The sequence below is a fragment of the Ammospiza nelsoni genome, chromosome 6, assembly GCF_027579445.1.
Source record: "Ammospiza nelsoni isolate bAmmNel1 chromosome 6, bAmmNel1.pri, whole genome shotgun sequence".
NCBI classification, from domain to species: Eukaryota; Metazoa; Chordata; class Aves; order Passeriformes; family Passerellidae; genus Ammospiza; species Ammospiza nelsoni.
The window spans coordinates 30,940,660-30,959,949 of NC_080638.1; the positions used below are offsets into that span (position 1 = coordinate 30,940,660).

Genomic DNA, 19,290 nt, shown 5'->3' on the forward strand with positions numbered 1-19,290 from the left:
TCCTCCCAATGCTTTATCATGGTGTTCCTTTTCATAGGAAGGTTTGGGTTGAAAGGGACCCTGAAGATCACCTGGTTCCAAACCCTCTGCGATGGGCAGGGACACCTTCCACTAAATCTTGCAGTGCTACCCTCTCTTCTTCTGCTTCTTGCATGCCAGCTGGTTTTTTTTTAATATTATTTGTGACATTTCATTAAGTTTCATTTATTGTTCTGAGGCACTTATTTGCTCAGCGTTCTCAAGTGGCTTTCTTCAGCTACATCTTATCTCTACAGCATCATTAGTCCTGTCAGAGCAGTTCTTGCTAAGCAGCAGTATTTCTCAGGGCAGTGTACATTTCACAGGATAACAACAGTGTGAAAATGCTTAATTGAATTTTGGTTCCGTAAAGCACCAAGAATCACACCTCAGTGACCACATTTTACTTGGATCATTCCTGACTTCAACAGGCCAAGTCTGACAGATACTACTATAATTTCCTGCCAGCCAGACCTTGAAGTCTGGGACAGTACCTTACAGAAAAGGAGAGGGTGTTGCAGGCCAGGTTCTTCCAGACGATTCAGCTGATTTTCAGATGCTGTTCCAAACCCTGTTTCCTTGACTACCACAAGAACCAAAACAACACGAGATCATTTTGCTTGTTGTCCTATCTAATTCCACACAGCGTTTACAGCATCAAGTTGGAGATAATTCAAATCCCTCCTGAGCTTCTTACAGGTTTTTCTCCTCCTTTCTAAAATCTTACTGCTCCTCCTCACAGCCATCTTCCACCAAGCACACACAAGTAAATTCCTGCTCAGCTCCCAGCATTCCCTCACATCAGAATATAGTTTTAACTCCTGTTTCAACCACCTAGCTCCATAAAAGAGATGGTGTTAGCTGGGGTTTGCAATGTGTTTTGTTTTTCTTTGGATGGGTACTTTAAGTCATAGGATTTGGGGTTTTTTTTAAAGCATTTAACTGTGAGGAGAGTTTCTGCACATTTCAGCTATGTTTAATGGTATTATTACATCTACTATGTTAGTAGATAATAACAGTATCCACTACATTGCTACTTGCTCCTTTTTATCTAAATCGTCAAATCCAGCAGGACAACATTTCAAACTTGATTTCAAGAGCTGCAAAACCATCTTATCACAGAGATACCTATCAGAATGAAACACTGATTTTATACTGCAAGATGTCATTAGAATAGCTTAATTCTGTGATCCTCTGAAAAAGATGATGAGGTGGGAATGCCAGATTATTCAAAAAACCCCACAAAATAATTACTTAAAGGATTTATTTATTTATAGGTTCATGATTCCCTAGAGCATAAAATCTGTTCCACTACCTAGATCAACACAGACACTGATTTAGCAGACAGATTTCACAACCACCACCTGACTCAGGTTTTGGAAGGGAAACAGTAAGCAAGACGGTGGGAGAAGTTATAGCCTGTCAGCTAAAAACAACATAATCTTTCCCAAATCAGGCAAGAACAAAGCAGTTTCAAGTTCCTACACAGAAAAGCCTATTTCAGATGCTCCCTAGGGAAGAATGCAGTAGAGGAAGCTGTTGCAGCATGCCTGAGTGCCACAGGAAGTGCTCTGCTGAGCACAAAGGAGAAAAATTCATGAGCGCTCCCGGCTTCCTCAGAGCTGGGGCCAGATCTCAGAGCAATGCTGAGAACACCCTGGGGAGCCCTCACCCTCACACAGCTGGACCCAGACCTGCCCCCCACATCATCACAAGAACATATGAGGTAGGAAGCAAATATCCAAATCCCAGCTCTTCCCCAGTATCAGTGCTCCCATCTAATACTCCCTGAATTTAGCAAAAAACCCCAAACCCACCAGAGGGGAGGGCAGAGTTGTGCCCGCTCTCTCCACAGAACCAGTCGCTGAACGTGCCTTGCACCTTCCCAGTCCTCACCAGGCTTCTGCCTATCACTCCTGGCATCTGACACGCACAGGCCCTGGGCACTGACGCAGCAAGCCCCACTTCTGTGAGGATGCAGCTCACAAGCACATCATCTCACACTTTCAAGAAAAACACAAGATCTCTCCACACACGAGGCAACCCATATCCTCATGCATTTTCCCAGGTCACTTTCCCAGGGAGTTGAAGAAAGCGTTTCCTGCACAGCACTCCCCAAAGAGAGGGCTCAGTTCAGGCTCAGTTCTGAGGCACCAGCCACCCCCACGAGGCTGGCAGACAAGGCACAGCGCCTTCAGCAGCCCTGCACCCTTCCAGAAAGGAAGCTGAGGTGAAGCCAGATGTGCAGGCCACTGACTTCAGACCACTCTCAGTCACCAGGTCTACACCTGAACAGTTGCTATGCTAATTCAATTCCTGAACTAAGAAGTCTTTCTTGCTCATTTAAATATTCACTAGTTAATGATATTCACTAGTTAATGCAGTTTTTCTTTCTCCCTGTAGCAGATGTCGTAATTTCTCTCGTGACATCTTCTGGAATGTAATTCAGTAGAGAGGCAATAAACCACCAAGAGTGGCCAGATGAAGTTCACCAACAGACAAAAATGAAGACCTCAGACACAGTGAAAATAAACGGTGCACAGATAGCATCCCTACAACTCTTTCTGAGCAATAGAATGTCTGTGTCAGGCTACTCTCTAATATCTCTGCAGCTGCTCAGAGTAGCTCAGTCTATCAGAGGGTTTGGCAAAAATGCCCAGACAGTGCTGACAGGTTTCTTGGTAGTGGAAGCTTCCCATGCAAATTTGAGATCCATTTACTATGAGGTTCAACCTCTTTACAATTAGTAAAAGTTTCCCACACAAAGGAAATGGAAGATTTGAAGAAATCATACTAAAAATAGCAAAACTGCTGCTCCCCAGAGAGAGACACACTTGGGAACTCTCCCAACTGTGTATGCAGACTCCTTGGGAATGCTTAAATAACATGCCTGGGAACTAGTGGGAAAAACAGCATGGAGGAAAGTTATTTGATGCTGATAAATGAACATCCAGAGCGTAAAATACACTTCCAGAGAAAAAACAGGAGTCCATTTACTAAATCAATCAGTTACTATTCTGTAACTGATTTCTTTTTCATAGCAATATAGAAAATTTCACAGAACAGCACATGCATTTAATCAGGAAGAATCGGTATTACATGGAAACAACGTATACAGCAATCTGAGAGCTCTGAACCCAAACCTGAGCATTTGGGCCAAGTTTGCTAGGAACACATGGGGTCTTGAACCCATGTACCATCTAGGAAGCCTAACAGACCAGCAGTAGGTATTACAAAGTCATTCTGATACTAAAGACAGAACTCCTTTACCCAGATCTTTCCTAGGTTTGTTCAGTTGTTTCCCTATCTCCTCCGTATAACTGGGGAAAATTATATTTGAAGTTTTTGGGGAAGAAAATAAGACAAAACTCACTCTCTTAGTAGTAAGATAACAGGCACTGCAGAACCATGTTCAGCAGGCAGCAGGGAGCTACCAGGACAAATGACAGTATAAAAATGCCAGCCCCTTTTTTCAAACTTCTGGTAATTTTCTGTCCTTCCAATCTCCTCCACCTCCATACAATTTGCTCAGCACACAGAAATTACTCTCTCTTACTATATAGATCCCACAGACACTGTCAGAACTTTCTTCCTCTTGCCAATTATAACCAAAGACTGCCTCAAGACTGTTGTGCTCAATTACACAGCACTCATATCATGTTAGACAGCCTGCAGCACCATCCTTTATTCTGCCCCATGTCCACCCCTGCCTTTCCTGTTAACTTCTTAGAAAAGGCTACTTTAGCCACACTTAGTATTGGGGATGCTACTCACAAAAACAGCTACATTCTGGCAGCTGACATGGAGAGCAGATGACAATGATCCTAAGAGACAGCTTAGCCTCTGTTGAAAGTACTTCAAGTTTGGGAAAGAAGGGAGAAGTGTTAAAAGTACCTACTTCCCAAATGGACTTCCTCATAAATAATCTCTATCTTTCATCAGGGTATTAATGAAATACTTAATAGCCCCATTTAAACTTAAGAATTCTTGTGTCCTCCCAAATCACTACTTACTGATTGGAACACCCAGCTGGAGTTTGACAACACATCCTCCAGCTAATACCACATTTTTCTGTGCATGCACACAAGAGCCTTCTAAAATCTTAAAAGGGATATATTACTACCAATGTAGGAATGCCCTTTTCCAAAACCTCTGGATTACATGGATCTTTTTACCTAGGATCCAGGCATTTCCAAATCACTGTTTCTAAAATACATGTTCAAGAATTAGCACTGTCAAGATATGTATTTTCATTCTCTCATAGCCACCCAGCAACAAACCTCAAAATAGGTCCTCAGTTCTTAACCTAACGCTGCAATTGTGTAAAAACTATTTTGTGGCTAAACAGCATTATGCTGTGTGAACTCCCACCAGAAGTCAAAATTATTTCCCAAGAAACAGAAAGACTATTTAATGTCTGGAAAACTAGAGTGTTCCTCAAAAGGTAGACTGACTTCTCTTCTTGATGCCTTTTTTTTTTTTTTATATCTTGCCTGAGAACAAAGAAAGCAGAAGTCGCCCAGGCACTGAGAGAAGTCCTGGATTATGATACTGGACCTTTTTCCCTCCCATTTTTCCTCCCAGTCTATATGCCTTTATCAGAAAGTAGGGTAGAGGTGTCCGCTTATATCAAATGCCATGTTCTACTTTCATAGCCCTGCCCCCACAAGCATCCAAACTGAAAACCTTAAACACAAATCACAGCAACCTAGTTACTGCACATCAAAGCTGTCACTGTCACTCATTCTCAGGGGACAAGAGACAACCAGACAGTTGACATTCACTCTTTAGCTCACAGCATAAACAGAAACCAAATCACAATATCTCTTCTGCTGCTCTGGTAAGGCACTGATCCCATACTACCCTGCAACAACCACACTACCAGGACTAGACTCCAACTGCACTTGTTTTCCTCTTAATAGCTTTTTGAAGTTATCTCTTACAGGTGTTTTTAAACTCCTCATCACAATGAAAGTCACAGCAGCGTGTAGAACAAACTCCAACAAGAGCATTTCTCTGTTACAGAGGCAGTTTGTGACCACATACCTTCATATTCAAGGGCACATAGCTCTGCCAATTACAGAAATTGCTTGCACTGAAAAGCAAAGAAACATTCAAAGCTTTATTTTAACACAATTAGAGCAGCTTGAAAGTAAGAAGCTGTCATCATGTGGCAGGAAAAACTACATGGGCTAATGTTACGTGTTCCAAAGACCATCACTTGGAAACTTCTAATCCCAGTCTAGCACATGTACTGGCAACAGATTTCCAGTCTGCAAAAAGCTCCCAGAAAAGCAGTTTTTTCCACAACAGTCCATTCTGACAGAAGGTCATGTGGCTGCAGATAGAAAATTTAGACCTAGCAAGTGACTTGCTCTGCTCAGTAAAAATGGTCAAAAGGAAGGTTCATGGCAATGGGAACATAACATAGCAAGCCCCTTGAGCAACTAGATCATAGGGAGTTTCTGCCTAAAGGTGCAAAATGCCTGCACTGGCAGGGTCATACTGCAGTAAAGGAGATCTCCAGGGCTGCAGTGGCTGAGAGAACAGCAAGGATGGTTTTGCAATAGGTGCAGATGGTATTGTCTGGGGATACATACACATCAAGAGGAAAAGGCACACAGTACTACACTGCCTTCCTGAAACAACTCAGAACAGACTGCCATCACTGCAAATTGTTTAAGGAAATCGATTTAAGCCTTCTTTCAAATGCTTCCTCAGTCTGCCTATGGTCAAAGCAACCTTTGGAGAAAGCCAGCTTCAGTGTCTGTTCACGGATTTCCAAACTTTACTTAGTTGCTCTGTTAGAGTAATCTCATGTTACCCAGTTGTCATGGGAATTTTGCAGCTCTCCTTCAGTAATATATTGCCTACAAACTTAGGCAGCAGAATACTAAATCACTCTTTCAGATTGTTAAACACACTGAGCAAAATTTTCATCAATGTTCGCATGATTTGAGACATCCTCTCCCTAGTGACTAACAGTGGGACACAGGCACTTGGGAAAATTTCATTTGATGGTAATGTACCTGACATCAGAGCCATCCCACCAGGTATCTTCCTAATTTAAATAAGATGCACTACTGTTTTTCTTTGCTATTTACTTGCTTAGCTGCTATATCACTTTATAAAGACCTGTTCAAGCTGACAAAAGAACAAACAATTTAATGGAATCTAAACTATACCATCAAGAAGTGAGAAATTTCTGACACATGCTTTATTTATTGTACTAAGACCCTTTCCTGGCAATCTGCCCCATCTCCTTTCTCCCACCTCATCCACTCTTGCTGCTTCTTACACAGAACCCCATTACTTGGTATAGCCATTTCCTTTCCATATTTGTTTCTTTTTTTTTTTTTTTTCCTGACAGGAACAAAAGAAAGAGCAACTTTATTATTATAAGGATCTATTTAAAAATCAGTATCTCACTTGCTTCCCTGCATCTAGAATTGCATCGTATATTGTCCTGGTTTCTCCCCCTCAATACATCAGAGGCAAATTAATTCAGTTCTCAACATCTGACACAAAGCACTTGCAATGAGGGATATAGTGGTTAAGGTCTCATGTCTTCAATTATTTTTACTGAATTGCCTCCTCTATTAAAATTTGTAGTCTTGTAAGAAGTACATTTGAAAACAGCCACAAGTTTGCTACTAGCTATTTCCAAGTAATTAAATTCATTAATCCAAACAGGGGGCAAGGGAAATAAAACTACTTTCTCCTTCATGCTCTCCCCTCCTCTTACTCCATAATAATTATAAATGCTCTTAACTCACAAAATATTATGACCAGTGCTTATTCATTTGGGTTTTTGCTGTCCTTATCTTTCTTTTGCAAGCCTTAAAACAGTAATTGCCCTGAAATTGAAAAGAATAAGAGGGTTTTCCCCACAGTAAACCTGAAACTTCATCAGCCTCTCAGAAACAAGGCTGTTTGTTGCTTCTTGCATTCTTTAGCTCTTCCATTTTTAGCTCACAGGATTCAGACTTACAGTTTTCCTTTTTCTGCAGCCTGCTTCCACAATGATACAGAATATTTCATTTCTAGCATCACTACCAGAAAAGGAGTTTGGAAAAGAGGATGCAGAAGCTCACACATCCCAAGAGCAGACACACGTAGGTGCACAGGAGCTAAGCTGAACTGCAAATCCAAAAGCCTAGAGCAGGTAGCACAGCAGCTCAGTGACTAACTTCCCCATGAGACAGCTGGGCGCTTTGCATAGCCGTGTGCGCTGCTGCATCTGCAGAAACAGGAAAAAGGAGAGGACAAGACAGAGCAACCACAGCTTTCTGTCCAGCACAGGGCGCCCAGAAGCTCCACCTTTCCTCTGTGCAGGTTCAATTGAACACCTAATATTTAAGAAACTCCATCTTTGGTGAAGTTTATAGACAGAAGTGCCCTCCACAGAAATACACAGATTAGAACATGCCTGGAGATAGGCAGAGCTCGAAATACACGGAATAAGCACGCACACATTGTCAGCGGCCACCACACTACTGGGAGGCCTTCCACAGTTCCTGTTTTCACACAGGTGAGTTAAATGCCTCCTATTCTCTGCACACCAAATACCCTGTACTGTGTTTACAGAGGAAACTACTCCTGCTCCTCCCTGGTTCCCAGAAGGACAGCTTATCTCTGGCCCAGGCCTGCCATCTCCCTCAGGAAGAGCCACAGCTGTGCAGGAGCCATGAGTCATGGGAGAAGGCCCCCAGAGCAAGGGACACCTCAGCACCGCTTTGCACAGCCACTTGCTGAACTACATCCTATGTGAACGTGCAAGACAAGTCCTCATGGGCACACACAAAGATTAAGGCCTGTAAACACTTCAGCCTACCTATAAAACAAATACACACCTTTCCCTGCCTATTCAACAGTACAATACACACAGCACTGGCAGTACTGCTCCAGACAAAGCTCCAGGCAACCATCAGCACTTCCTGCTGCGCACCCTCCAAGGGTGCTCAGTCAGGGTAAGTGTTTCTGTTTTGGACACTGAGGGCCAGTTAATAATTTTAGGGCTCACGCGTTTGGAAAGATTGTACAAAGCAGTCCTGCCTCACTCTGGCAGGCAAAGAAGGCAATTCCCTTTGTTCTGTTCCCCAGGGATTGTCAACTAATCTGTATGTCCCGACCTGCCACTTCTATAGCTAATGGAACTGGAGAGGAAGTAGCAACCACATAGATTTTCCACCAGAGTCCAGTACTTTTAGAGCCTTAATGCAAGTTTCCAGCACAACTAAGATCACAAAGGGTAAGTGAACTTAGTGAAAAACAATCAACTGAATATTGATCAGAGGCGAGGGTAATGCAACAGAATTGCAAGAGTCAGGAGCTAAGTTTCACAAAATAATTTTTGTTGCTAAGCAAGACCTTATGAAAATACAATCACTTCCCAAGGAATCACCCTGAAATCCCGTGCCTGGGCACTGAAAGGATTTTTTCATGACACAAGATGAGTGGAAGGCAGACAATGAATAGGATGCATGTGCTGCCCATTTCCTTCAGTTGAAATACACAAGACAAACTAGTATAATGTAACTTCCTGTAAGCATGACCGCAGGATAGCTCTCTCTAGCACACAGCTATGATCACAACACAGACCCTTTAACTTTTCCATCAGGAAATCAGGCAGTCACTCCAAATCAATAAGAAAGAATGCTATCAGAAACAACCTTATATCTGCCAGCCCACATTTAGGCCAATAAACAATCAGCTTCCTTGTAACAACAACAACCCACTTTTAACATGGCATCAACCCTTCAGGATCTTTGGGGGAGGGAGGGGGCAAAACGACGGAGGTAACCAGAAAGCAGCTTTTCAAGTAACAGCCAAAATAGCCTCCCCTCAGAACCCGGGGGTTGTGGTAATCCCCTTTTTGAAATGCTAATGTCATTACAACCATAGCACCAGAAGACAAGCATGGGGCCTGAGTGACAGAGCTTCTGCTGCGCCCTTACACAGATGATTTAAACTGAGCCTTTTGTAACTCTCCTCCCCCGAGCTCCCTGCCCGGCATCATGCTTGACAGGAGCTGCAGCTGCCATCCGACCCTCCCGAGGAGCAGGGGTGCAGAGATCAAGCTGATGAATTGATGCGTGCCGGCCGGGGCGCAGCAGCCGTGTGCTGCAGCCTTGTGCTCGCTGATGCCACCACAAAGATGGGCCCGGGGAAGACTTGAAACAAGACAAAGCAAAAGGTCCCCAACTGCTCTCTTGCTACTGCTAAACAGCTGCACAACAGAAAAAATCATTACAGCTGGTCATTAAACTGGGCACAGCATATAGGAGTGTAGGAGAGCACAGCTCAAAGACACTAATCAGCATAAATACATCTATCCTTCCACCGGGGAACCAGCTCAGCCTTGGGAAGAAATCCCTCCCATGGAGTAAGCTACTCCAAAGGTACAGGAAACAGTCAACTTGCCCAGCAAAAGCAACTGGAATGATTTGCTGTGATGAGATTGGAGATCACACCAGGCACCACAAGTTTCATCTTGCCATCACATGATATTTAACAACTGACAGATGGTTACCAGAGGGCGTTGTAGTTTTGTTTTCAATTCAGTTTTCATTACCTCTGATACAAGTCAGGGAAAACCAACTTCAAGTGATGATTCTGTTGTAAATACTACAGGATTTACTGCAAAAATGTTTCCTGTAACTTACCATTTCCTACCATCTTCCACTGTATGAAAAAAGAGATCACCACCACAATGCCTGAGAAGTAAATCAAGCTGAGTTTCACACCAAGTGGAATACAGGTAAATTGGAAAAGCAAAGTACAGACTGAAACATTTGCCATTCACAAACACCGCTGCATTTACAGCAATTCCCACCTCACCATGACAGTGGGTGAAGCTACCCTAACCCCACAGTCAAAGGAGGAGATTGTCCTGCTCTGCACTGCTGTGGCCTCACCTCCAGTTCTGTATGCAGTTTTGGGCACCACAATATGAAAAAGCTATTAAGCTATTAGAGAGTGTCCAAAGAAGGGCCATGAGGATGGTGAAGGGTCTGGAGGGGAAGCCACGTGAGGAGCAGCTGAGGTCACTTGGTCTGTTCAGCCTGCAGGAGACTGAGGGGAGACCTCATTGTGGTCTTCAGCATCTTCACGAGGGGAAATGAAGGTGCAGGCACCAATCTCTTCACTCTCGTGACCAGTGACAGGACTTGAGAAAATGACATGAAGTTGTGTCAGGGGAGGTTTAGGTTGGACATCAGGAAAAAAAGTTTTTCAAAAGGGTGTTTGGGCACTGGAACAGGCTCCTCAGTGAAGTGGACACAGTACTAAGCCTGAGAGAGTTCAAGAAGCATTTGGACAAGGCTCTCAGGCACTTATGTGACTCTTGGGGTGCTCTGCGCAGGGCCGGGAGTTGGACTTAATGTTCCTGATGAATCTCTTCCAACTCAGTGTATCCTATGAGTCTGAAATATGTAAGAGCCCCTCATCCCACTCCTGCTTAGGTGTTTTAACTCTTACCTATAGAGAACTATCTGCATTTAATGAGGAGGCCAACCTCTACTGCTGCAGAAAGGAGAAAGGTGATAGACCTTTCTGGAAAGAGAGATGTGTTTGGTTTCATTTGTGCACAGTGCATGCTGGCAAGCAGGTTTGAAACTCTGTGTTCAGTGGCAGCTTTTTAGAAATAAAACCACAAAAGCTCAGAAGCTCAGATTCTGCAGGCATCCTCCCTTGGTGCTACTAACGAAAGTCAGGCGAAAAATTTCCTCCATCTGAAGCAACTAATTAAGTCAAGAGTTGAGCGGATGGAAACAGACTTAATGATAAGATGCTTTCCTGCTGTCAGAGGATGTAGAACAGACATTAATTTTCATCCTCTCAAATCCCTTCATGGCAGCCAATGCAGCCAAGCATGAAATACTCCTGACCTGCCTCAGACAACTGGCCAGAGGTATGCAGTAAAATAGCTGTGATTTTGCTCACCTTGACTGTAGTCAGAGAACGAATCTCTTCACAACACCCCTAGTTATAGCATCTTATACCAATCCCTCTTTGTTTTACTAACAGCAAGAATCAAGGATGCTAAAAGCAGTCCTACCTGTGTCCTAGATGACAGGCTGCAATGTTCCTTTTCCCCCATGCAGTCATACCACTGCCTACCCAAGGACTTAACTCATAAAAAGGATCAGCTCATGACCTTTAACCAGAAAAGACCTGGTTATAGTGGGAGCAGACATGACCAAGGCAATACTGACAGGAAAAACATACAACAACAAAAAACCAAAAAAACAAAGCCAACAAACCCCAACAAAACAAACAAAAAAGTCCAGTTTTCTGAAAAGGTGCTCTAGCCCTGAGGAGTTTCCACAGCTGGAGGCATGTGCCAAGAGGCAGTCAGTTCTGGGAGCCAAGAGGAGGCAGGGAGACAGAACTTCCCCCAGGAGCTAACCTCTTCCAGCAGAGCCCCCACACTGCACTTGCAGCGTGCTTGCCCAGCAGAGGCATGGCCTGGTGCCAGCAGACACCACTGCACACACCTCCTGTCCCACACAGCACAAGTGCACTAACAGGGCCTGCCCTGCCAGGCTGGTCATCTGCCTCTGGGTGTTTCACTACCGCTCCAGTGACCAACATTTATAGGGGTCCTGTACCCACAGAGAGCTCAGCTCCCCCAGCACTGGACATCTCCCCTCAACTGTTCCACAAGTGGAGTCCAGCTGACTGAATGCCATGGAGGAAACAGTCTCCGTCAAAGCACGAACTGTCAACTTCAAGAAAACATTTAAATATTTGAGAAGTAAATGCAAATAAAGAGATTCAAAATGAGAAGGCTCAAAGGTCAACCCTGCTTTGTGCTAATGGCATTAATATTTGCAGCAAGACTAGTTTGCTGGGAAAGACAAAGAACTGGAGGACTAAAAGAATAAAGTGTAAAAAACCAAACTTGCTACATTGATGGATTTCACTAAGACTTGCTCTTAAAGGCATACTCATTGCAGATTGTGATGATATTCAAATTTCTCAGCTTATATATGAAAAATTAGTAATTTCCTCATTTGAGAGAAAAGTGACAGCTGAACCCAAACAGGCAAATGATAAACCTTTTACCTTGTCTTAGTCTCTTACAACCTAAATATTTACACCAAAGAAAGTACTTACAATGAAACCTGAAGGTTGTCTTCCAGGTGCATTCTACTGTTACTTTTGCTCAGGAAAGCAAAACCAGGGACAGAAGGGAAGTACTGGCTTTAGGATAATACAGAGCATTACAGATACTTTACACACTTTGCCTGTGCAAAAGAGAAGATGTGCTGCAGCACAAAGCATGGCTCAGCACAACTCATACAGTACAGCTCCTTTTTTCCAAAAGCACACCAGCAGGCCCAAAACTTGAACTACTGGAGACTGGTTACACAGCAGGGGCATCCCCAGGGCTCTGAGTTTCAAAGATAGCTGTTCAGAAGTTACAAGAGGAATGGGCACAAGGAAACTCTGTTAGAAGTCCACATTTCTCTCCTCCCATGACAGAGATATATCAACAGCTGTGAGTTTTGTATGACACACCAGAAGCACATTCCTAAAGGTCTCTGCAGCATCAGCTAAGTTTCCTGGAGGTTAAATCACCAACATGCTGGGGGTCCTGAATAAAGACAGCACTAGAAGTCACCTATCCACCCTAACATAATTTCATTCCACACTTACAGTGACATACAGACACCACCTGGAAGGCATCATCATCAGCAAGGAGTGTTGACAAGGATCTAGAGTTAGGCAGCTTTAATAGTTTATCTTCTTCACAAAAAGGGTTCCTCTACACCTAACCCTTAAAAAATAAACACATATATTTTTCTACTACAGTTCTCCCTCCCAAGGCCATGCTATTCTCAACTGTTCTAATCTACTTGCATAAATAAAACACTACCTTCTTTTAGGATTTGCACTACTTAACCCCCAAACCACTAATTTGCTTTATAAACCACTAGGATCTTTGTCACAACGGTCACTCTCCTATTTTGCTGCACTCCTGTCCCCCTCCTCTCCTTCCTAGAATCTTATTCTCTATTGATCCTCATTAACCTTCAATCTCTTCTACCACCTTCCTACAAACCCCACTTGCCTTACAACATTGGTAAGAGCACAAAAAAAGTTTTATTCTCTTTCTGAACAGTTATATCAGTGTCTAAGGATATGTCTGACGCAAAATTCTTTAAACACCATGTTGGTCTTCTTATCAGGACATTGAAATGGTCTTTCTAGCCAGAAATGCAGCAGCAGCATTCGACTTTCTAATTATGACTCTGCATGTGTCAAAGCTTACCATGTTCCATCCCTGTCTGTGGGCTGAAAACTCAAGACAACATCCACCAGAGGTGCTTATCTCACTCTACAGAAAGGCAACATTTTTCAAGTAAGACATATTTTTCCCTTTACTAATGAAGTAAAAGATGTATCTCAAAAGCAGCAGTAATGGTATTTTTTTTGCTTTGGAACAAGAAATATTTTTCCCAATTGAATTAAGATGACTGGCTGGACCTAAAATGCTGAGCCCACAGGATTTCAAGATGCTCTTTTGTTGCCCTACTGTTCAATTCTTTGGCTTGTGCTCCCACTGAAATGCTTCTTACTATGCTAGGTGGATAAACACACTTATTTTTGCATTCACAGCATTGAACCTATAGAGAAGAAACACAGGAGACATCTCCATCCAGCATTAACCATGCCAAAGTACACAAGAAATAAGGGAGCATCCCAACAACCTCTTGAGATTAGGTACTCAGTACAAAAAATCCAGAAGTTCCCCTCCCCATTCCATAATAAAAGGATCACTGTACTAGGCTGGGCCAAAAGCTCATTTTATTCTTCAACAGTTTAGCAACAAGCCCGCTCCAGCCCAATCCACTTAGCACATCCTATAACTCATCTGTGCAACCCCACACCAGAGGGGTTTACTTCAAATCCCTTTAACAACATCTGGAAGCAGTCCTCCAACTCCAGTGCAACACTCTGCAGAAGCAGAGCCTCAGGAATTCCTGTTTGCAGGGGAAGATGAATGTTCCCCAGAGGTTTCAGTTCATTAAAAGGAAAACATGGTTTAATATGCAGACCAACAAACACAGATAAGCACATATACAACCTCTTGTGACAATGCCATAATCCTGTTCCAATTACTTTCACAAAGGTACAAACATTTCTGAGCTTGCTGTTCAAGTGCCTTTAGTATCATCTGCACTCTGGACTATTGGCAGCTTGTTAAAAAGCCTCAACTAGACACAGATTCCCAGGTTTCGCAGAGCCTTGACAGATTTGGCCACAAAAGTTGAAGACTCAACAGTCTACAGTTTCCTACTTTGCCCTACCCCTTGTTTCTTCCTTGCCACCCATGTCAGCATGCTGAGGTTATACCCACAGCTTTACACACCACACACCAGCTATTCCAGCAGTATTTGCAGTAACAGCCCAGGCTGAAGTTTGCCACAGTTCCACAGCAAATGCACTTCTTGCTCTGCCATCCCCACTGCAGAATCACTATCAGCTGGCAGCATGAACAGGAAGTGGGAACTACTTGTGTTACTTCAGTTAAATGTAAGGGCTGGAGAAGCAATGGCAGACATGGGTTGCACAGATGAAAAACATTCCACATATTCTAAAACATAGTGTCTCAGCTGCCCTGGGAACCAGTGCAGGATTCAAAAGGGAGAGAAAGCAGGAAAGGAATTGGGACAAGGTGATAAACAAGCAAACTTTCTTCTATCCGACTGGCAGGAGTTTTCCTGTAATACTAGGGAAAAACCCAAACTCTTCCCAAATGATTGCCTCTAGCAAATAAAAAGGAAAAGACTGAGTGGAAATAGGAAGAGACAGAGAAATGTATATCTTCAGATTAGCCGGCAGCAGTCCTTAAGGAGGAGCGGGATGGTGATGAGTCAGAACCTGGACTATAGGTCACAATTAGTTTCACCTGAAGAACAAATGGCACTTAGCACCCCTCCTGCTTCCCTCCACAATGAAACTCACACCAGTTTCCATCTTTTGCATTCTAACCCAAGAATCCATGATGAATTGGACCAGACAACTCCTGAGGTTTTTCCTAAAACAGCTGATTTCCCTGCTAGCAACCATAGCCAAGAATTGAAAGCCCCTTAATATTTTATGTATGTGATACTGCTTTTCTTGCCAGGAGCAATACTGAAGCAGTGAATAAAAAAAAGAGGATTCAGATCCCATCAGCACTTCTCTTAACCCCCACTTTCTGAAGACCAAAATTTGGTAGGTGGCAAAATTCCCCTCCAACACCTTTAAATTCTTCTTCATTAATCCATTCCCCTCAGATTTTGTCCCTGTGGTGGGTTTTGGGGGGTTTTTTTAAGTGAGGTTTTTTGGGGGGTTTTTTTTGGGTTTTGTTTTCATTCTTTTTTAGTTTTTTGGTTTTTTTCAGAGGAGGGGAAAAGTTCAGACTAAACAAATCCTATTTCACAGTTTAACAAAAACATACAGAAAATTTTATTTTATATATTTAGAAGAGATAAGGAAATCAAATAGGCTTCCCAACTGCTTCCAAAGTTGCATGCATCCATAACATGGCCACTGGAATGACTTTTGACTTTTTCTGAGCACATGAAACGAAAAGCAGGAGTATCCAATGGAATATATCAAGAATCATGCTGAGATGTTCACTTTTCTTGATTAAAGGAAATGAAACATTTTTTTTACCTCAGCCTGTCCTCCCTGTCCTCTCAATACTCTGTCAGCCTCTCAAAACCCTCACAAGCAGCATGTCTCTGCATTTAATGAAATATTTATTCTGATTTGTTTTCTTGAGTAATTTGAAGTGAAATGCTGTAGAAAGCACAAGGATCCCTTCCAAGCACAGTGAAAGATGGGAAGCTGATCTCCATCTCTTAAACCGAGGGCAGCTGTCATTCCCAAATCCAAGGGTCAAAAATGAAAATGGGACATAGAGATGAATCTCAAGCCTATGCAACACGACAAAAAGTATAATGGAAATCCTAGCTCACAGACACTTATATTAACCAGTAAAATATCACACTCATTTCTCATAGTACAGCAGTAAATGTAAGTTTACTCACATGCAGGTCCTTTGGATTTGCTTAGCCAACCTAAGACAGACAAAAGGAGAGTTCAGCATTATTATTATGCTATCATGGTTTAAGCCAGCAGTTGGCTAAACATCACAAAGCTTAATTAATTCTTCAGCCACTAGAACTCATTAAAATTTAAGAAGTTATGTGGCTTCTTGAGATCCTTATTACTCCCTTCAAGGCATTTACTTAAGTAACACTGCCTGGGTCAGTGTGTGTAGCAGTGTGAATATTATTATCATCATATGAATAGTCTAATTCTGAACCTACCTGCATCTGCTTCCTAGCCATCTCTGCAGCCTGGCCATTATTCTGCAGCTCCTCACCATGCTCCTCCATACCACTCTGCTCTTATTAAGCTCTACAAAGGGACTGGAAAGAGGAGTTGATCCTGAAAATGCTCCCCCTTCTCTCCGAAGAAGAGAGAAAGAAGAAAGCCACCCTGCTTTGGGCTGACACTGCAATTCCTCCAAACCCACACTTCCATGAAGCATACAGGTTAGAATGAAGATCATCTGCTCATGCATGACACTTCCCACATTTCTGTCTGGCCATCCAGCACTACAGTGTCCTTGTTTTCAGGGCCATTGAACTCATCCCTAGCTGTATAAATGCCTCCCTTTCAGCTGCACAATCAGAGACAAAGGAAAGCTCTGCTTCATAGAGATTCCCAGAGAATAGGAACAAGTCTGGATCTGCTCAATGAGCAGAGAGTGCTCTAACAAGCTGCTCTGTGCAATGCAAACAAATAGCAGCGGTGTCCAAGAGCTTCTGTGCAGAATAACCTTGGCACTGAAACAACCTGAGAACAGCAAGCAGCAGATTGGCTGCATTTCTGTCACAGACAACACACAGGAATGAAGTTGTTTCAGTTTATTCAAGCTCAATTTATCACTTTAATGGCAATCCTAAAAATTAAAGTGCTAACTTTATAGCATTTTGCACGTGCAGTCAACAAAAATCAGACTGTGTCTAAATCTAAACGGACTTCGATTCACTGAGTCTGCATTACTATTAATTTTTAAAGGTTAATATTTACACTCTCTCCTTTAAGGGTATTGATATTTGCTTAATTCAGAATGTTTAATACTTTTACCAACACATTTACTTGCATTTCCCAGGATCAGGTGATGCTATTATCAATAATGAAAGGCCCAACCTGTTTTGATAGGTTTCTGACAGAGCCAGTCATGAATCCAAGAGATATTACACATTTGGAACATAAATCATAGGAAGCTTTCAGAGTATTTTACAGACTACATGTTAAAATTTAATGAACAACTTAATCTGATCCACTGTCATTCTTCCAGAAATAGCCTGGCCAGGCAGGAGGACCACTGTGAATGAGATATAAATACAAGGCCTTGAGGGACATAGATAGGAGGGAGACGGGGTAAAATTACAAAAGTCACAGCAACAAAGAAAAAATAGGGAAGCATTATCTGTGGAAATGCAGATTAAAAGGTTGTCACTCACTGCTCTTCTCCAATGCTTAAAAAACTGCCCATCTCTATCTACTAAGCATCCTGGCTATGAGCTACATTCCAGTTGAACCCTTAAAGCAACAGAAAAGATGAAGAACTAAGACTCAATATTACTGAGGAGCTTTCCAAGTCTCCTTGCTTGCTCATTCCTTCACTATTTCCCACAGCTAATCTTGGAGAACTTGCCAGACAAGGAAAAACACTGCAACAGTGATAAAGCTCAAAAAATATTCCTGAGCAGCACTCAAGTTTCCATAAATCCTCCTCTTCTGACACAGCTTCACTGCTTGCCTATTACCAAACGCTGCATTTGTTTTGTGTTAAAATACGTGCAGTGGTTATTTTCATATACATGCATATCTTCCTGTGAAAAGGGAACAGTTTCCCCAAATTCTGCAGTATGTTTAGTGACTAAGCAACTTATATTCATCTCATGGCACTTGAGGATATTTGGATAGACTGCTTGAGACAAAGTGCAGAGGATTTTTCTTAAAAATCTATGCATAAATAAAACCCATTTATTACCAGAGGACAAAGCAGATGCTTTCTGACTGAAAATGAGTCTGCTCTCTGCATTAGCCACATGGCAAAGAGAACATCTTCCTGCCCAGATCATGAATATGTCTCTAAGCTTCCTGGAACTTAAGCAACAGAATTTCTAAGCAGCAAAATGACTGCAATACAATATACCTCAGATGGTTTTATACATACGAATCACAAGCTCTGCTTTCTTACTCAGGGCTGAGCCAAGCATTGTCTCCATGCTTGTCTTTTTATGAGAACATTCTTCAGCTTTTATAGCAATTTTGAGCTTGTCACACTGGCTCCACATTCAAGATAAGCATTACCACCACGAGATTTAATACAGTCTCCTGCTCCACGTTAACATCGTTTTGCTCTGCTTGCTCTGAATGACTTTGCTCTGCAAAGTAATGAAGTGAGGATGGCAAGGGGGTTGGGGCACCAAGGGGAGGGAAAGCTGATTTTCCAAGCGCCTCGCCAGTACTCTTTGTTTCTCCATCTGGCTCTCTGCTCCTCGGCTGACTTGCTCATTAATGTTACTCATGGCTGGCATGCTGCTGCAGGTGCAGCTCCCTCGGCCCATGACGCATCACTGAGCACCCCCATCCCTCCCAGCAACTGCCTTTAGGGCTGCTGCATCCCCGTCTCAGAAAAACTACATGGAAGCGCTCCTCAGCAAGCCCTTCCCCAGGATTTCTTCCCCTGCATGTCTTGCCCTCTGCTATGATCCTGGCTCCCCTGTTTTCTCACTTCCCCTGCAGGAAATGGTTCCTGCCTAACCACTATAATCCTGTTTAGCTGATGATCTGCCTTGATCAGTTCACCACAGCTGGTTTCAGATCCTGAAGCAAAAATAACACAGAAAGGGAAACACAATGCAGAATCACTCTTGGGTCTTCTGGCATGCCTAGCTAGTGCTTTTGTAATGTGATTGGATGTCTCAAAAATTATATTAAAAAGGATTGCCAGTATTGTGGCAGCTTTTCCCCATCCAGCAGTCTGTGCAGCACAAGGCATTTGCATACTTATTGCAGTCTCAGCTGAAGGTGCTGCAGTGCTGAATGGGGGTTTCAGATGGCATATCTGACAGGCCTACATCTGAAATGAGGCAGTGACACTATCACCAACAACAGCAAGCCTAGACAAAAAAACACAGATACCCCAGATCCAAAAATATCTTGTCCCTTTCCCACTGTCAGTAACTA

At 42.8% G+C, this 19,290-nt stretch overlaps 1 protein-coding gene across 3 annotated transcripts in view; it reads right to left on the reverse strand.

Moving 5' to 3' along the window:
* Positions 1 to 19,290, reverse strand: part of SUSD6 (sushi domain containing 6) — a 73,477-nt gene that overhangs the window by 20,015 nt on the left and 34,172 nt on the right. For 2 of the 3 annotated variants that reach the window (XM_059473527.1, XM_059473528.1), the window contains exon 4: positions 16,068 to 16,097. The exons of the other annotated variant lie outside the window; for it this stretch is intronic. In XM_059473527.1, coding sequence (XP_059329510.1) covers positions 16,068 to 16,097 — 30 coding nt within the window. The remainder of the gene's footprint in view (positions 1 to 16,067; positions 16,098 to 19,290) is intronic. 3 annotated transcript variants of the gene reach the window in all.